General features: G+C 47.0%; 1 protein-coding gene and 1 pseudogene across 3 annotated transcripts in view; one reads left to right on the top strand and one right to left on the bottom strand.

The window, feature by feature from the left end:
* Positions 1 to 19,300, top strand: part of RAD51C (RAD51 paralog C) — a 183,529-nt gene that overhangs the window by 59,206 nt on the left and 105,023 nt on the right. For both annotated transcript variants that reach the window (XM_082248489.1, XM_082248488.1), the window contains exon 5: positions 18,475 to 18,606. In XM_082248489.1, coding sequence (XP_082104615.1) covers positions 18,475 to 18,606 — 132 coding nt within the window. The remainder of the gene's footprint in view (positions 1 to 18,474; positions 18,607 to 19,300) is intronic.
* Positions 6,682 to 14,898, bottom strand: LOC309546689 (annotated as a pseudogene). The gene is made up of 2 exons: positions 14,237 to 14,898; positions 6,682 to 6,755 (listed from the first exon to the last, which is right to left on the bottom strand). The product of its transcript is annotated as an uncharacterized misc_RNA (transcript).

Here is a 19,300-nt window from a genome sequence, read left to right as displayed (position 1 = left end):
GTCCCAGCCGCAGTGGTGAAGGTCCTGCAGGGACTGCATCTGGCGTTGCAGTCTCCTGAGTTCCCTCTTCCTGGCACACACTTGCTGGCGTCCCCTTGCCTGAAAGAAGCTGCCTAGCTTGACTTTCACAAACTCCCAGTAGTCGCTTACCTTTCCGAAGAACCTCTTGTCCTCCTTCCAGGTAATGTAGGCCTCCCTGAGTTCCTCCAGCAGTTCCTCATTTTCCAGCAGGGTACCATTCAGCTTCCAGGAGCCCGGACCGGGGGCAAAGCCCTCGCCCAGGTCACCCCGAAAGTGGATGGCCCTGTGGTCAGAGAAAAAGCAGGGGACCATGGAGAACCCGCGATGTCTGACTGTCTTGGAGGTGAGCACGAAGTCTATCCTAGAACGCACAGATCCATCAGGACGGCACCACGAATAGTTCACGGAACCTTTCCCCATGGATCCCACGGCGTCCTTCAAGGAAGCCTCCGCAATCATCTCCCTGAGCAGCCTAGACGTGGTGTCGAGCTTTGCGTACATGCTGGAGCTGCGCCCATCCTCCTCAATCGGACAGTTAAAATCACCGCCGATTACTACTGCCCTGGTGGTGACGAGTTGGGTCCGCAGGGTCTGGAAAAGCTCCAGTCGCTCACTCTTATCTGGGGAGGCATACACGTTGATGAGCCTAACTGGCTCTCCCGCCCATGAGCCGTCTACGACCAAAAGACGGCCACAGACGAGCTCCTGGACGGAGTCAACCGTGAAACGACCACCCCTGACAAGAATGGCTACCCCTGCAGACTTACAATCGACACCCCCGGACCAGTAGGAGGGACCATGGGTCCACTGGGAGGACAGATGAGTGTACCTCCTCGAGAAGGGTAGGGCACACTCCTGGAGCATGTAGACATCACTCTGCTGAGTGGAAAGAAAAGTCAGCGCCACCTGTCTTCTAGACGCATCCTTGATGCTCCTAACATTAATGGAAAAGATGGAGATCTCTGCCATCATGTAAAGGAGATAAAGGGGCTAGCTAGCAGGTGGGCTGAACTTACCTCCCCTGAGGGGGGGGTGGTTCTTCCACTGCCTCTTGTGCCTGTCCAGTGTCCTGGTTCAGGCCGTTCTCCTCGAGGATGCTGTCCATCAGGTCCTGGGTGAGGTCAGTCTCTGGGGGAGCCAGATCCTTACCTTCCTGCATTTCTCCTTCATCTTCCCCCGCAGACTCAAGGTCCTCTAGGTCCTCCACCACTGGGTCCAGTCCAGCGATGTCATTTTGCTGGGCCACGGTGGGCCGCTTGGTGGGTTCTTCAGTTGTCGGGCTGTCTAGGTTCCGTTTTCGGCCTTTGCTGGTGGGGGGTGGGGTGGGGGGGGGGCGGTGGGCAGGGTGGGGAAGTCCTCCATGGAGGACAGGGCAGGGGGGGCTGGGAGGGGGGAGGGGCAGGTGAGGTCACCTCCGACTCAGGGGGGTTGGGGAGGGATGGGTCGGAGGAGGTGGTAGGGGCCTGGGGAGGGGGGGACTCACCAGTGGCTTTCCGAGGTTCCTTCGCAGTCTTTTCCCCTGGCTTCTTTTTCCCAGCGCTGTCTGGGGCTCTGCCCTTGAGCAGGGCTCCAGCGTAGGGCCGGGATCTCTGGGGGCAGTCTCTGTAGACGTGCTCCGCCAATCCGCAGAGGTTACAGGTCTTGGACCTCGGACAATCCTTGGTCTCATGGCCTGCAACCCGACAGAACCTGCAAGAAGGTTCCTGACATTCCATACTTACGTGACCATGCTTGCCACACCTGTGGCAGGTATGGGGCATGTCTGCGTAGTACAGGAGTCCTGCGGAGGCTCCCAGAGAGAAGTGGGACTTCAGGTGTTGGAGATCCCCCGAAGGCTCTCTCCTTAACCTGCAAGAAACTGCCCACTTACCTGTCCAGAAGCCGTTGACATCGAGGATTCGGACTGGGTCTTTGGCCACGATGCAAAACCTCTGGAGGTAGGTGGCGATGTCTTTTCCTGGGGTATGGGGGTTTCTCATGGACACCGTTACCCGCCTTTCATCCCGTTGAATGGGAGTGTTCGCAACGAAGTTGCGGAAAGGGGATTCCGGGCCACAATTCTTCACCGCCTCCCAGTATCTTCTACAGACCTGTAAAGACACAAAAGTTATATAGAATATACCTTTCATGAAGGTCTGCACGGACAGTGTCTCCGCCTTGCTGAACCCCTGTTCGAGGATCATTTTCTTGCCAAAGATTTCCGGGGTCATGTCGGGGACTCTTCCGTCCACCTCTTTCAGCTGCAGCACCACTGTCTGCCTCATCCAGGGTTCCAGGGTAGGAAGCCCGTCTGCGGACCTGGCTGGCCTTGCTGAGCCCGGCTGGGTGGCATTGGCCGGGGTGGGGGTGGAGGTTGAGGCGACTTCTCCCGGAGTCCTGGCAGAAGTGGCGGGGACATGCTTCTTCTTCCCAGTGCTCTTCCCCATGACGGAGGAGTTCGTCGGTAGTCGCTTCAGGAGAACTTCGGCGGCTTCCTTCTTATTCCTCGGCGTCTTCACTCTTTCGCAGCCTTTAAAAAGGCCCTTGTGCGCCTACTGCCCGAAGGTAGTAGCGCAGAGTGGGGGGGGAGGAGGGAAGATCGCAATCTCGTTCCTTGTGGGGGCTAAGCCTCTAACCCAATAGCAGCGAGTAGGTGAAGCTGAATTTAATCAACGATCCTACAAGGCCGAGCAGAGGGTACCCCACAAGGACCAAATGGCTTGGATAGATACAAATGTTTCTCAACGTCCTAGCCGTAAAGCAGAGACACCCCTAAGGGCTAAAGTCGATACTACACTTGATCTTAGCCAAAAGGCCGAGAAGGCTACGCCTATGGGGCAGTCCCATGAGGTATACTCCCACTCTTTGCTATAGGCACTCAGTTTTTTTTTCCTGCCTAGTCAGGAGTAAAGACCTAGTTACTTGCTGAGATCTCTGATCCTGGTGCTTTTTTCTTTATAAATTGATTTTTTTTTCTTATTTTGTTCCTGTGAGAATCTACAATCAACTGCCGGACTGGGCGATGGACTAGATAATCTAGATCCAGAGGGTCCCCCCTGTCTGCCCAGTGAGCACGTGTAGACCTCGGCTGTGACATACCCACTGGACGGGGCTGGCCTGCAAGGTAAACGTCTCGCGAGGGCGCATATGACCTGGCTTCGGCCATAGTCGCATTGTTCCTCCTGGCTGACAGCACCCACATTCCGATAGAGCGGTGGTCTGTCCGGAGCGGTGCCCATCCTGTTCCTGGTGTGGTAAGTAGCTGTCCCCCCTCTACCCCTGGAGAGTTTTGGGGTGGGCCCCCTCTCTGGGACAGTCAAACCTCCTCCGGGTTTGGAGGGAGGGGCTCCTTCCCATGAAGCGCCCCTCCCTTTCTTGGTGGTCTTCTGCGGCCTTGTTGCCCCCCACCTGCCCAGCCCCCCACCATGGTGTGGTCTTGTGTGTTGAGCTAGCAATGGTGGTGGGAGGGGAGCACTTGACCGGACAATCAATATTTGGGAGGGGGCTGGACCTGGTGTGGGCTCCTGCCGGGGCCCCCCTCCCTGTTGGGATAGTTTTCGAGCTCCAGGGCCCCTGTTTTCTTGTAGCCTTTTGTGCTTCAGATTGGCGGTCATGTTTGTGTATCCTCGGCAGCCGTTTTCTTGTGGTTTCCCATTGAAAATTTGATGGGCGGTGATTCGGCAATGGGAGCCCTTCCTCAGCCCCTAGTGCTGTCTCCTGGATCTTTCCTTTCCTGATTGCCGCATGCTGTGCAGTTAGCTTGGTGCTGTGAGTGCCTGATCGATGGTTGTGAGTTTTTTTTTTTTTTGTGGGGTTTCTCTCCCTCTCTCTGCTGTAGCAGGGATTATGCTCTGCGCCGGGCCTTGTGGTGCCACCAGCGCGGTGGGGTGTCCCTTGCAGTGTTATACACCTTTTTTTTTATGTGGGTTCTCCTCTCCACTAACTGAGTCTCTGGAGCACATCTCTCCACCTGATCTCTTCTCAGAGGCCGTCGGACCCTCCCAGTCCTAACAACTGACTGCACTAATGACAGTCCTGGAGTCCTTGGTGTCCAAGGTGGATTTAATCTTGGAAAAACAGGCTAGCAAAAAGCGTCCCCCTCCTTCACCTGCTTCCTCTATCTCATCAGATCCTAAATTTGATTCAACCACCGTGGATGCGAGTTACCCTTCGGGGTCTGCGTCCACGCACCCTGCGTGTTCAGATAGTGAGGATGATTCCTCTGCTCCTTTAGCCACGCATGAAAAGGCACTAGTGGATGTGCTGATTGTGTCAGTGCGGGAAACCTTGAAGAGCCTGCACACGGAAACCGCATCCCAGAGTTGGAAGAGACTGTCACAGCCCACACTGCTGAAGGGCTTTTTAAAGTGAGTGGTATTTCATGTCCTTGTTTAATAAACTAGTATACAGAGTGTCCTTCCCTTTATATACTATTGTGGAACGTGACCTGCCCCCTGGAGCCCCGTGAGAGAAGGGTGGAGAAGTCAGAGTTTTAGGGATCACAGGTGGAGATCCCTGTCGGAGATCCTGCATCCTGTATTCTGGAGGAGGAAGGAGGTGCATGGCAACACTATGGCCAGAGGGCCGAAAGCTTGTTTGACTCATTGTGAGAGATGGGTCAGACAATAAGGTGAGCTACTATTGAGCACATTGTCACAATGATCACTGGAGTGTGGAGTGGACACCTGCCCTAGTATTTTATCCAGCACTGAAGATTTATTCATTTATCCAGTCATAATATATACTTTGTTATTTATCTCAGACTATTTTATTATCAATTTGGTTTTTGGAGTGTGGAGCGGTCACCTGCACCAGCCCTTTATTTAGCACTGGAGATTTATTACTTTATCATTTTATTTATTTATATACTTAAATAATTTCCATAGAACATATTTTAATATTTATCACAGAATATTTTTGATGCACCAATTCACTTTTTGCACCTTATTTTTTTATGTATTTTTACTATAAAAGATTATATACTGAGTGGTGCTGCATTGTATCTATTAATATCATCTGGGTGTAGTGGAAGCACTTAATGTAAGCAGCCTTCGATTATCACTATTTGGATTCACTTTGGGGATTGCGCTGATTATTTCTCTGTTTCTGAATTCAGCTTCTGCTGTCCAGCAGACGGTCGTCATCTCTTCGGACTTGCATGCGGGTGCTGGGCCTGATGGTGTCTACCTTTTGAGGCAGTTTCATTTGCACAGTTCCACACGAGATCTCTGAAAAAAAGAGTTCCTGGTAAAATGGAACAAGAATCCTCGGTCTCCAGACAATCTGATCCTATTGAGCTGGAGTACGAAAGGGTCCCAGATTTAGTTGCTTCATTCTCCGGCATTTCATCAGGGAAAATCATTTCTTCCCCTGTACTGGACAGTTGTCGCCACAGATGACAACCTGTCCGGGTGGGGAGGTGTCCTCGGCACTGATTGTGTTCCGAGGGTCTGGACTCAGGAAGAGTCCAGGCTACCGATCAATGTGTTGGAACTCCGAGCGATCAGACTTTGTATCATTGGACGATTCATCTTCAGGGGTGTCCGGTACGAATTCAATCAGACAATGCCACGACCGGGGCTTATGTGAATCACCAAGGGGGCACAAGAAGTGTCCTGGTGGCTCGGGAAGTAGCCAGTATTCTAAGGTGGGCTGAACATTTCGTTCCAGCCCTCTCCGCTGTGCACAATCTAGGGGTGGGAAATTGACGGATTACCTCAGTTGACAGGTGTTGGACCAGGGGGAATGGTCACTTTATCCGGAGGTGTTTTATCAGTTGTGTCTCCGGTGGGGTACTCTCGAAATGGATCTGTTGGCCTCTCGTCTCAAAAGGAAGGTACTGGGGTTTGTGGCATAGTCTCGGAAACCTCTAGCTGGGCCTCAGAAAGGGTTGTCAGCTTCCTCTGTGACCATCTCCAGATGGATCAGGCAGACGTTGATTCAGGCCTATTCCATCAGGGGTCAGGTTCCTCCTTTTCCTTGCCAAGGTGCACTCTACTCGAGCGCTCAGTGCCTCCTGGGCCACTTGGTCGTCGGCGCACACTTTCACAAAGTGCTATAATGTGATTGTTTTGGCATCTGCAGATGCTTCCTTTGGCTGCAAGGTTTTGCAGGCCTCTTGTTTAGACGACCTGGTTCTCTTTGAGGGTGTATTGTTTTTTTCAAGTGAGCTCCAGTTTTTTTAGGTTGAGCCCCTTTTTTACTTGGTTTGCTATAGTTAGTCTTGGGAATTTGTTTTTTGCTGTTCCCACCCCACATGTTTAACACTGCTTTGGGACGTCACAGCACCCACCCCTCTGTGGAGTTGTAATTCTTTAGACACTGCAAGTAACAAAACTGAGTACCAATAGCAGAGAAAGGGAGTATACCCCTGGTACTGCCTATAGGCATAGCCAGAATTTTATTCTGCTTAGGGTCCTACTCTTGTAGGGTGCAGTATAACCCAATTGTTAAGAAGATCAGTAGCTGTGTCCATCAATGAGCATCAGAGAAATGGATTTTACTGTAAGTCAAAAATCCAATTTTTTCCTCATCCATTAAGGGAACACCTGGCATTGCCTAAATACTTGCCCTGTCTCTGAAGACTCGGTAAGTGGGCAGGTGGAGCCTTTAGGTTCTATTGTTCCCCATTTCCAGTTTATCTACAGAAGTGGTTAAGCATTGCAGAATTGGGGGATGACATCATCCATTGGGTGGAGTGTCTGTGCCCTCTTTTAGAGCTACAGTATACAGCATCTTCCCAATATTGTTACCGCCTGGAAAGAGCCACATGGAGCTTCAGATTTGGATTTATTCCAGCTGTGTCTCTATTTAATAAATACATGATGCCTTGGCTTATACCCTGAGCCTCGTACTCTGCACCTATACGTTGTATTTCCCACCAGCTTTTAGAGTCTATCCAGTCCTTGGAGCCATCATTGGTTCTGTCTAGTATGTCTTGGTCCTTTGCCCTCTCTGCTGGGGGGGGGGGGGGGGTCGAGATAAATTTTATGATGCAATTTACCCAGTTTTTTTTTTGCACATGCCACAGTCATGCTTCTGCAGATTCTGTATTTAATTTGACCATGGCCCAGATACTCTGATTCTGATTGAATCACATGAGCCATTGATTGATTGATGAATTTTTATTTGAAGAGTCTTCTGCTATCACTTCCCAGTCAAAGGAGACCGTTTCAGCTCCTGATGATGCATTGTGTACGACTGTGAAACTGGAGGAGCCTGTTAGGTGCTACCAGTTATGTTTCCAGGCTTGGGTAATTTTTCGTCACTACCAAGGCTGCAAAGCCTTTTTCTTTGCACCTGCTTTTCCAATGGTTTCTTTATGGATTTTTGCAGCAACCTTTTGAGCTTTTTAGCCCTATATACGTTTGGGGATTTTGTGCACGGAATCGAGTTTAGTTCATGACAAGGTTGACATGTTTTGCGAATCTAATCGCTTAATCATTGAGATCATCATGATGATTAAGCAATTAGATGTGCGAAACTTGTCAACCATGCTCTTCCCACAAGTGTCATGAACTTGCCTTGATTCTGTTTGTTGGATGATTTTATTGCATTAAAGATCTTGTAGCATTAGGGAGTGTGGTCATTTGTTTTTTCTATTGGATGCATTACCAATTTGTGGCCCTACCCTTTGTCCTCTCATATGCACTGGTTCTAATGTGACTGTACCTCTCCTGGTTTGGCCCCTTTAAGAAGAGGGTCATGGGAGGAGTTACTGTAATTAAATTGTGGTGAGGTACAAGTGTGGGTGTGGCCTGATGAAGGAGGCCACACCTCCAAAACACATCATCATAGCAACCTACTGAGTTACGGACCAGTCTTTTCATCTCTGTCTCCCTACTACCTATTGTCTTTCGGGAGTCCCTGATGTTCATGTGCAGTGCCGGCTGGTCCAGGGGCAGGCACATTCGATTGAGCACGCCAGGGTTCTATCAAGGAGGACCCGGATCCCGCCATCGGGTCTGTAAGAGAAGGAAATCGAGCTCCAGACTTCTGGCGATCCAGGAGAGGAGAGGGGAATAACAGACTGTTTACGCCCACTATCGTTTTAGATCATGTGAGTGCATAAATGACCAAGTTTCCTGTATGTCCACAATAAAGCAATATTATGCTAGGGCGGCTGTGCGCACTTCTTTTTCTTTGATTCATTGCCCCATTTGTAGCCCTGCTGCATTGTCATGGTATCCCAGTTGTGGAGTACTTAGAGAAACTCCTCTGTAGTAAAACAGTCAGTGAGAGCAAAGTCAGACATGTCTCTGACTGCCCAGACATTACAGCAGTTTAGGTGGATCCTGAACATTAACAAATCATTGCTGAAACAGACTTAATGCTTAGAATATCTGGGTCTGGTCCTGGACACTTCTCAGCCCAGAGTGTTTCTTCTCTTGGAGGAGCTTTAGATTCTTTGTTCTTGGGTTCAGACTTCAGTCCCTAAGCTGTCTGTTTTTTTATAAGAATCCTGGGCCTGATGGTAGCCTCATTTAGGGCAGTCCCCATTGTCTAGTTTTATTCCAAATCTCTCCAGTGCAATATATATTGTTGTTTTGGTACAAGTCGGTCCTGTCTCTGGACTGTTGTTGTCGATGAAGACCAGGTTGTGCCTGGCCTGGATTTCCCTGGGCCCATGCCTTGCTGGCAGGTAAACCTCCTCTAATAGCAAGGCCTGGGCCCAGGAGAGTGGCCCCTACACTCGGGTATTCCAAAGCATGTGTTGGAGGTGGAAAATGCTGGACCTGGATTCCCCACCATCCAGGTTCAACAACAAACTGAAAAGGTTTATCTCCCGGGATTCTCTAATGGAAGCAGTGGATACTCTAGTTGCTCCATGGTGCCTTACAACCTAATTTGTGCATTTCCTCCCCTAAAACTTTTTTCTCATTTGCCTCACACAGTCAAGTTGATCCTCACAGGATCCTCAGAGGCATTCTGGTGGGCCTCACTGCTCTGAAATAGCCCAGGAAGATGTGGCATGCTGACCGGGCAAGACCTTTCCTGGGCACTGCCAGATTATCTGAATGTTCTGTCCGAAGGACCAATGTGCCATTCTTCTTCACAGTTGCTGTCTTTAACGAAATGGCTGTTGCAGCCCAGGTTATTAGGGGCTAGGGCATCTTGGAGTAGTCTGTGATTCCTATGATGCTCAAGGCTAGGAAGTGTATTTCGCACAAGATCAATTTTTGAATGTGGAAGGCATACTTCACTTGGTTTGAATCTCAGATCTTTCACCCCAGGATTTTCTCCATTAGATAAGTCCTCTTTCCCTCACCTGGAACTGGACCAGCATTTGGCTTTCAGCACTCTCAGGGATCGGGGTTCTTCCCTTCCTATTCTGTTTTAAAGACGGTTGACCTCTCCTTTTATTTTTTTTAACGCAGTATTAAGCCTAAAACCAAAAATGTATTATATTGCGGCTTTTCAATAATTAGATGGGGTGGGTCAGTTTTCTTTTCTTTGTTTTTTTTTTTTCCTCTGTTTTTACCTGGTGATCTGTCCAGTAGCACACCTTCTGTTTTAGTGAGACACAACTCTGGAGGAATGAACACAGGAGGCACAGCAGGCAGCAGCAATTTCAGTCTAGGGAGAGAGCAGTTGTTCAAAAATTGTGGGTTGGGGTTTGAGTTGTGTATAGATCTATGATATATCCCTGTGTATATATAGTGAAGTATTTAACCATCTTAAACCATAATGCTTATATGAAAAAGTATTCTGCATAGAGCGCAGAGAAGGAGTTGGTAAAACAGAAGGTAAATGTAATACAGGGGGACAAATAGATGATGTGATCATAGGTCAAAAATGTATTAATGCACAATGTTAAATAACACTACTGTGCAGTACATGTAACATGGATGCAAGGATGTACAGAAAACAAGACAAACATGAAACAAAATAACAAAAACCGGCCGGTGCAAAAATGGAGTATCTTACATCAGGGAAAAATAGCAAAGAAAGTTTACATGGAGAGTTCTTTTGGTGGGTATGTTACTTCAAAATCAATTATCATGTCCTGATATATTCCTGTTGAAGCTCAGGTGCAAAAGAGGATGCAATATCGCCCTATCTGTTGGGGGTAGTTTTGCAGATCCTATGAGGTTTTGGATATGCAGATAGTGATAATGAGTCACGTCTATGTCATAGATGCTGGTGGTTATTGATGAATTGCAAGTCAAGGTATAGATGACTCTGCATCATCAGTCAAATACATTACAATGCAGTTGCTTGAATGTAATTGTGGTGTATGGAGGGTTAACACTGGAGGGAAAATACGTGGAGCGCGGTTATAGTTGGCAGCTGTAAAGGAGCTTGGTGCGCTGCAGTGCGTCTGCCGGTCTATGGGGGACTTGGCCAGGTGTGTGAAATAGTACAATAGTCAATCTAGGAATCCTAAAGCATGGAGAGTTGGAGAGTGAGTGAGTGATGCTTCAATCAGCGTGGATGGCTGAAGATTGGCTATGTACGTCTCGGTCCTGTGCACCTGGTTGCCCACTTGGCAAATTCTTAACCCCGCAATAGTACCTTACTTTCTTGTGTTTTCTTGTGCTGTCGGCTGCTTACAGCTGTACCGCGTATGTTGATGTTCCTCCGTCTCAGTTTGTTGGTGAGTCCGCTGGATGCAGTGTCCTCTGTTGTGCGTCCGCCATGCACTATGGAAAGTTGGTAGTGTGCATCGCCGGGCTGGTGACGTCAACGCGTTTCCCTGGGAATAGCGTAGCTTCGTCTGGACCAGGGAGAGAGCAGTGTCAAATGTATTAGCAAATTTAATTGCACTAACACATTTGAAGCCAAACTCCAGCTCACACTTTATCATTTGTTTCAGCAAAAATATATCTCCACAGGCAGGCTTTGGAACTGGTGGAGCTTGTTGCTTTTTACGATGTACAGAAATGACTGGGGGGAGGGAGCTGAGAGCACCGCCAGGACAGGAGGGGGTGGGGGGGTGGGGACTGTCACTGGACACTGGAGAGGGCTGAGAAGGATTTAACCAGAGGATCACAACCGTCTGACTCAGCCTGCCCTGAACGGTGCACCCAAGTGATAGCGAGCATTGGAGGAGGTCAGTGACAGTGCCTCCAGACCGTGCCAGAGCACACTGTCTGTGGGGGCAGTCACTGATGTAAGGGCGGAGTGAATACACTAATATAAGGGGATACGCTGATATAAAGGTTTCCCCCTACTATCAGTAACTCCCCTTACCTTAGTGTATTCACTCTGTGGAAAGTGGACTGTGGTCACCAATGTCCACACACACACCAGAGTTCCTGGCAGTCCCACCTAAATCAGGATCCTCTGAGTTCCCCTTTATATCAGAATATGCAGGTTTTCCCCTTACAGTCCAAGGGTGAACTTTGCAGACCCTGATGTAAAGGGGAACTCTGCAGACCATGATGTAAGGGTGAACGCTGCAGACTCAGATGTAAAGGTGGGGGCTTTGGTGACCATAGAGAGCCTTACATTAGAGTTCCCCTTTACATCACGGTCTGCACCGTTCCCCTTTACATCAGGGTCGTCAGAGTTCCCCCTTGGACTGCAACCCTGCCAACTCTGATGGAAAGGGAAACTCAATGGACTCTTATGTAAAGGAGAATTTTATGGACTCCGATGTAAAGAGGAACTCTATGGACTGTGATGTCAGTACATTTTCCATGTGTTGTCAGTAGAAAAAAAAAAATTGCAGGAAGTTGGCAACCCTGATCTAGACTGTAAAATATGTTAATTGTCACAATCGCTAAATTGATAAATGTTCATTGGAAGATCCACCAGGTCTTTTGTTTTAAGTTGTGACTATTTTGTCAGCAAAGGATTGAGAGGATTTTTGGTTGAAAATGTATACTTTATTTGCATAAGAATATACAAAAAACAATACTTTGTCGGGGTACATTCTCCCCTGTACTGTGACGCAGCGCATAAATACACTACATTACAATACATTTCCGATCATACAAATAAATACATTCAGATACATTCATTCATTCTGCGGTATGATGCCTGATGTGTTTTGCAGAGTAAGGATACCCCGTGCCATCCCATCATGCATGACACGCAATACCCCTAAAGCATGAAACTAGAAATCGCTGACTATACGTTGCGACTATCAAACAACATTACGTTTCAAAAAAGCAACAGGTGTGATGGGGGGGTGGGAGAGAGGGGGAAGGGGAAGGGAATGAAGTTGCAGGCCTGAAGCTTTATTGAATATTCAACACACAAGGGAGAGTGGGGGAAGGGGAAATCTTCAGACCTCCTCTTCCTCCATGAGATCCATTAGGTTATAGTCTCTGAGCAGACTATGAACCAGTCTGCGACAGTCCTGAAAGGACATCCTCTCATGCTGGTGGATAAGGCACTTTCTGGCGCACCGTAAAGCGTCCTTAAAGCAACACAACACCCGCCAGGCGTTGTCAATGTCCTCCTGGGAAAAAGTTCCATGAAAAAGTCCATTCAGCACCCCGAAATGTGTGATGGCAGTCTTTGGAACAAAGTCTTTAAGTTCAGGTTCCAAGGCCCTCAACAGGCTCTGTGCAAAGGGGCACTCCCAGAAAACGTGAAAAGACGTTTCCTCCTGGATGATGCAAAAAGGGCAGTGCCTGTATCTGCACAGGTTTCTGACATGCATAAATGTCCTGAGCGCAGTGGCGTAGCGTGGGTTGTCAGTGCCCGGGGCAAGGCAAGTAATTTGCGCCCCCTAACCTGCGGACTTTTAGCACTCCCTGAGTCGCTTCCTACAATAGTATTGACCAGCCTGATTCCTACACTGACCACTACACTAATCTACCTGATTCCTACACTGACCTACCTGTCCACTTCACTAACCTACCGGATTCCTATACTGGCAACTGCATTGACCTCTACACTGACTGACCTACCTGATTCCTAAACTGACCACTAAACTGACCTACCTGTCCACTACACTACACTGACCACTACACTACATTGTCCAGGCTGGTCAGTGTAGTGTAGTGTAGTGGTCAGTGTAGTGTAGTTGTCAGTGTAGTGCAGTGGTCAGTGTAATGTAGTGTAGTGTAGTGGTCAGTGTAGTGTAGTGGTGTCAGTGTAGTAGTACACTACACTGACCACTACACTGTCCACTACACTACACTGCCCACTACACTACACTGCCCACTACACTATACTGTCCACTACACTACACTACCCACTACACTATACTGTCCACTACACTGTCCACTACACTACACTACCCACTACACTACACTGTCCACTACACTATCCACTACACTGTCCACTATACTGTCCACTACACTACCCACTACACTCTACTGCCCACTACACTACACTGTCCACTACACTACACTGTCCACTACACTACCCACTGCACTATACTGTCCACTACACTGTCCACTACACTACACTGTCCACTACACTACCCACTACACTATACTGTCCACTACACTGTCCACTACACTGTCCACTATACTACACTGTCCACTACACTACCCACTACACTACACTGTCCACTACACTACACTGCCCACTACACTACACTGCCCACTACACTACACTGCCCACTACACTACACTGTCCACTACACTACACTGTCCACTACACTACCCACTGCACTATACTGTCCACTACACTGTCCACTACACTACACTGTCCACTACACTACACTACCCACTACACTACACTGTCCACTACACTACCCAATACACTATATTACACTATCCACTACACTGTCCTACTCCTACCTACAGTATTCCTATACTGATCACTACACAGCGTGACCCTAACTGCTCTGTCCTAAGTTAACTCACCTTAACTCTGACCCTAACTCACTCTGTCTGTCTATCTCTCTGGCTGCTGCCTCTGGCTCTGACACACTGCTAGACTGTGAACGGGACGTACCTGAGATCCAGCAGAGGAGGAGGAGAAGATTGTGTGGTGGAAGTTCACAGTAAGCCGGAGGCGGGACTCCCATGCGCGCCACATGTGCCACCCGGTCCCGGAGGAGAGGAGAAGGAGGAGATGCTGGAGGCGTCGAGGCGGGACTCTCGTGCGCATGTGCCACCTGATCACGGACAGGCCAGCCCCACCTCCCCCCCCCCCCCCCCCCGCTGCACATGACCCAATTCGCCCAATAACAGGGCGCAACGGAACATGGCTGTCTGGGGACACTGTAATAAAATTAAGAGAGCAGGCAGGAGTGACACACGGGCGTGGGATTTTGCCCCCCCAAATTTTGCGCCCGGTGCCGCCGCTCCCCCTGCACCCCCCACGCTACGCCACTGCCTGAGCGGCAACCCCCCTTCGATTGCCATCCATGCCGGATCTTTATGCCTGTTAGTGAGTCCCTTTGAAGAAACATTCCTCCAGACCACTTTGCAAGTGGCTGAAGGTAGGCCTGGAACAGTCTCTGCAATGTCCATGGCTCTGATCAACTTGTAGATAGTTTTTGGCTTCCACAAGTCAGGTTTAACTCCATGCAGCCCCTGCTCCTTGATGAACTTGAAAGTGTCCAAGTAGTACCAAGGCGTGTCCCAGTTGTAGGGAATGGAACTGTCCCATTTGTCTCATCCAAGGGACCTCCAAAGAGGCAGGAGGAAAAAAACGGGACATGGAGCTACCGCCAGTCCAAAGTTCTGTCGACCAAAGTCCTACGGATTGCAGTTGCAATCAAAGAACACCCTCAGCAACGTTGCGATGTCGGGCACGCCCTTACCGCCCTTGAGGGGTTCCTTGAACATGACTGACCGCTTCACTCTGTCCATTTTGGAGCCCCAGATGAAGTGCCCTGGTGATGGCCTTACAGGTTTTGACCCGGGGGTGGGGGGGCCAGGCCTGGGCGAGGTACTACAACACAGGGAGAATCTCGCTGCGGAGTACCAGTGTTTTTCCTTCGATGGTGAGTTCTCTGAGGCTCCAAAGTCCAAACTTTTTCCTCATCTTGAACTTCAGAGCTGCTCCCTTTAGCTCCAAACCAAACCCCAAGAATTTTGATGAAATCCGCCTTGATGCTGAAAGGGATGGATGCAGAAGAAGGCAGGAACAACTTTACGAAGAGCATGACTTCTGACTTCCCGAAGTTGACCTTTGGCCCTGAAGCTTTGCCGAAGTCCTTACAGGTCTGGACGAAGAAGTCGATGGATCGCCGGTCAGCACAGAACACCGTCATGTTGTCCCTGTAGAGTGAGAACTTGACCTCCCCTCTGTCCAGTCCCGGTGTGGTGATCCCTCTGATCTCTGGATTCCCTCTGATGCATTGGCAAAGAGCTCTATTCAGCAAACAAAAAGCAGAGATGAGAGAGGGAAGCCTTGTCTTTCTCCCTGGGGGGAGAAAAGGGAAGGGCCAATTTTTTTTTTTTTTTGAGTATTTCTAGGTTATACCTGTGGTGCAGTGCTTCCTATATTTGACTATCACTATTAAGCGACAAACATATCTTATAATGGGATAATAATAATAGGACCAATAAAGTTCATGTTTTGTTCTCTAAGAAAATCAAGGAATCTGGTTACTATGGGTAACTATAATGAATTCCCCCTTTTTATTGTTTATATATAGACATCTAAATGCATTTTTGCAAGACTTGTGAATAGTCTTCTCTATATTATATTTATCTCAATCTAAATATATGCTGTTATAAGAGAGAAGCGATAACAATAGATAGTATGAGTCATTTGATTACCTTGCAATAATTTTGCTATAAACCTATTACAGTTCGTAGAGAATTTGTAAATTCTCTTCTGAAATATAGCCTAGAGCCAACACTTTAGTAAATTATTCTGAAGGTATTGTCAGAGGTCATTGCTCTTGCCCTCTATATTTAGCGCATGACTAATTATCAATGTTTTGCTGGGAAAAAAAACATGTTTGAGTACAGTAAAGCCCTAAAGTGGTTATAAGGGATCAGGGCCAACGCTACAATTAGGCAAACTAGTAAGCTGCCTAGGACGCATTGCAGCCTAAGACGCAGCCACAGCCACTGGTTTCCCCAGGGCCAATGCCAGTGTTAGAGCAGTGTGTGTTTTAACTGGCTATACTGGCCGGTAGTGTGTGTACTTCAGTAAAGCCAACTATTGGCTTTCAATGTGGAAGTGATACAAGCAGCTCTTAAGCCACTAATCAATTCCACAATGTGCTGCCCTCCCCCTGAGACCCCCCCCCCTACTATGTTTACCAGGCTCCGCTATCCCACCTGCAGGCCCAGTGCTAGCATTGGGGGGAAGGCCAAGAAGGACGGCAGAAGCTCCACCGACATCTGTGCACTTAGCCTCCCTCCTTAGCAAAGACCAGGAAGTGACATGTATGATGTCACTTACTGGACCGGCACTGCCATTCTACAGGAGCAGTGTTCGGGAAGCAGCTGATGGAACACCATCTGTGTTCTCTCAGCTGTAGCAGAGTATAGAGGAGACATCCAGGGTCTGATAAAGAGTACCTGTCACCTATATGCTATCACATATCACTTGGTGCTATTGGTCCCCTATGTGATGGCAATAAAAGTGTAATGTAATAAAACTAGTAAAAAATATAAAAAAAAATTTTAAACATTGAAAGAGACATTTTAGAGCCCCCCTACACACACATATACAAAAATGCATGCAATTTGACACCTGCGATTGCCCTACACATGTTATGTATCACCGTGCACGCAGGAGTGAGAGCAATGATTCTAGCATCAGAACCCCTGCATAACGCTAAACTGATAACCTGTAGAGGCTTTTAAATCTTTGCCTATGAAAATATATAGGGTACTGAAGTTTTTTGTCGTTTCATGGGCGCACTTATACACAAAGCCCCTACAGATCATCAGTTTAATGTTATGCAGGAGTTCTGGTTCCATTAATTATTGAATTAATTTTGAAGTTTTATTTTATTTTCAGGGGTGCAAGTAACTGGTTTTGCCTAGGGCACAAAATAGTCTAGCACCTGCCCTGTAAACAATCATCTTGTACAACAACACATTCAATTTAAAATGGAAATTAATGACAAAGCACTTGTGTAAAGCTATTAACAAGAAAATGTTATACCTTTTTGTCTTAAAGTGATCACATAATCTCTGTTCTCAGCTGCATAAGAGCTGGGGAGGGGAAAAGCAACAGTACACTGCTCTTCCCCCTGTGAACGGCTGTGCAGGGGAGGGGTAAAGACAAGTCTGATCATTGGAGGAGAGCAGGCTGAGTTCCCAGCATAGCTAGAGAACTGACTATGATGTGTCTCCTGCTTAGTGTGATCAGTTTTTTAAAGGGCAAGCAGAGGTACTAGCAGGAACACCAGGAATTTCACACAAAGTAAGTAATACAAAGAGAACAGGATACTTTTCTATACAGGTATATGGTACAGCAGGCACATATCAGTAATATGAAATGTTGTGTTCACATATTTGTTTTTTTTTGGTCTGTGGAGTTTTTTGTGAAGATCTCACCAGGGGATCTTTGAAGTTTTTTAGACTATTTTGTGTTATAGTACAAATTTATTATTTTTTGTTATAGTACAAATACTAACGAATGTTTTTTTTTTTTTTTAAACATGTTTCATTTACCTCCTCTGTTGCACTGGTTTTGCACAGAGCAGCCTGGATCCTCCTCTTCTCGGGTCCCTCTTCGCTGCTCCTGGCCCCTCCCTCCTATCGAGTGCCCCCACAGCAAGCAGCTTGCTATGGGGGCACCTGAGCCGAGCCATCTGTCCATTCAGACACAGAGCTGCTTTTTGGCCCCGCCCCTCTCTCTCCTGACTGGCTAACTGACTTTGACACCAGGGGGAACCAATGGCTCCACTGCTGTGTGTCAGCCAATCAGGAGATAGAGTCCCGGATGGCCGAGGGACTCATGAACATCGCTGGATAGAAATGGGCCTCAAGTATTAGGGGGGCTGTTTCACACAGATGTCTTTTTATCCTAATACATAGAATGCGTTAAGATAAAAAAAAACTTCTGACTTTACAACTCCTTTAAGCTTTTACCTTTTGATTTGTTAGTAAAGTGGAAGACCTATAGACATTTAAACACAACTACACAGCATCTGATTACCACAAACCTAAAACTCTATTTAAAGGAGAAGTAGTGCCATATTTCTTTTGTAGCGCCCACATGCATTAGTACTACCACACATTGGATAAAAATAAAACCAATAACCAGATAAAATGTATTTTTATCAAAATACAGTAAACCATTTTATTTATTCTATGGGGTACTGCATTTAACATACCATCATTGCTGTTTTTTTGCAGTTGGCATTGATGAAAGCCAGTAATTCCTCACAAACATTAACTTTTACAAGATGTGGTTTGGCAGCATATGTTAGCATGCTAGAATAATAAAAACAGGCAATTAAAAAATGCAAACATATTTATTTTATGTTAAAATTAAATTAGACCAGAAATTTAAAGTGAAAGTATTTATTTTTACAAATTTGAATTACTTTGCTGACACTGTTATTTTTGTATATTATGGTGTTTTAAAGGAGATAGCATGTTTTTTTTTTATCTGCTTTTTTTTTTTTTTTTTTTTTTTTCCTTTTAGGTAAAACTTGTAGTTATTGACAGTCTTGCATATCCTTTTCGGCATGACCTTGAAGATCTGTCTTTACGGACACGTTTGCTAAACACTTTAGCTCAGCAGTTGATCAGCATTGCTACTCATCGGAAATTAGCAGTAAGTGCATCTTCTTGTACCGGTGCAGATTAATTAGCAACCATAATCAAAAAATATTTATAGTTGCACACAAATGCAAAAAAGCAACATCAGTAAACCGTTAAAGTAGAACTAAGGGCTAAACGTTTTTTTTTTTCTATTTTTGATAGATAAGGAAGGGTTATAGCCCTCATGTTTTTTTTTTTTTTCCATCTGTGTCATATTGGAGAGATTTCCCTTCACTTCCTGTCCCATAGTTGAAACCGTGAGAGGAAATCAATTCAAAGTTGTAATCTCTGATTGTCACCAGGTTCACCAGAACTAGTGTCCCCATTGAGAGGTTTCCCTTCTATTCCTTTTCTGGGGGCAACCCAAAATTGGGAATTTTTGTTTACTTTTACTTTCACTTTCAGTGATAACAGTCAACAGGACAAAAAGAAAGAGAGAATTTTCCTTTATACTTTACGATAGGGTATGATAACCATGTGACCCTAGTAATATGATGTGTCTAGTATACAACAGCATACCAGACCCTACATGCCCATAACCTACAACATGGATAAATACAGGATCCCATAAGGTAGAACATAAGTACATACAAGTGCAAACATGCAAGTTACAATGTACACCAGTTCCAAATTGTAATGACAGCAAGCCACGCTGAGGAATGATGAGGTGCTATACCTAACCGTTTGGGGTCCCATTTGACCCATCA

This window comes from Pelophylax lessonae, assembly GCF_965119305.1.
Source record: "Pelophylax lessonae genome assembly, chromosome: 2".
In the NCBI taxonomy this organism is placed as follows: Eukaryota; Metazoa; Chordata; class Amphibia; order Anura; family Ranidae; genus Pelophylax; species Pelophylax lessonae.
The sequence above is the reverse complement of the archived record's forward strand: the minus strand, read 5'-3'. Positions and strand labels throughout refer to the sequence as shown.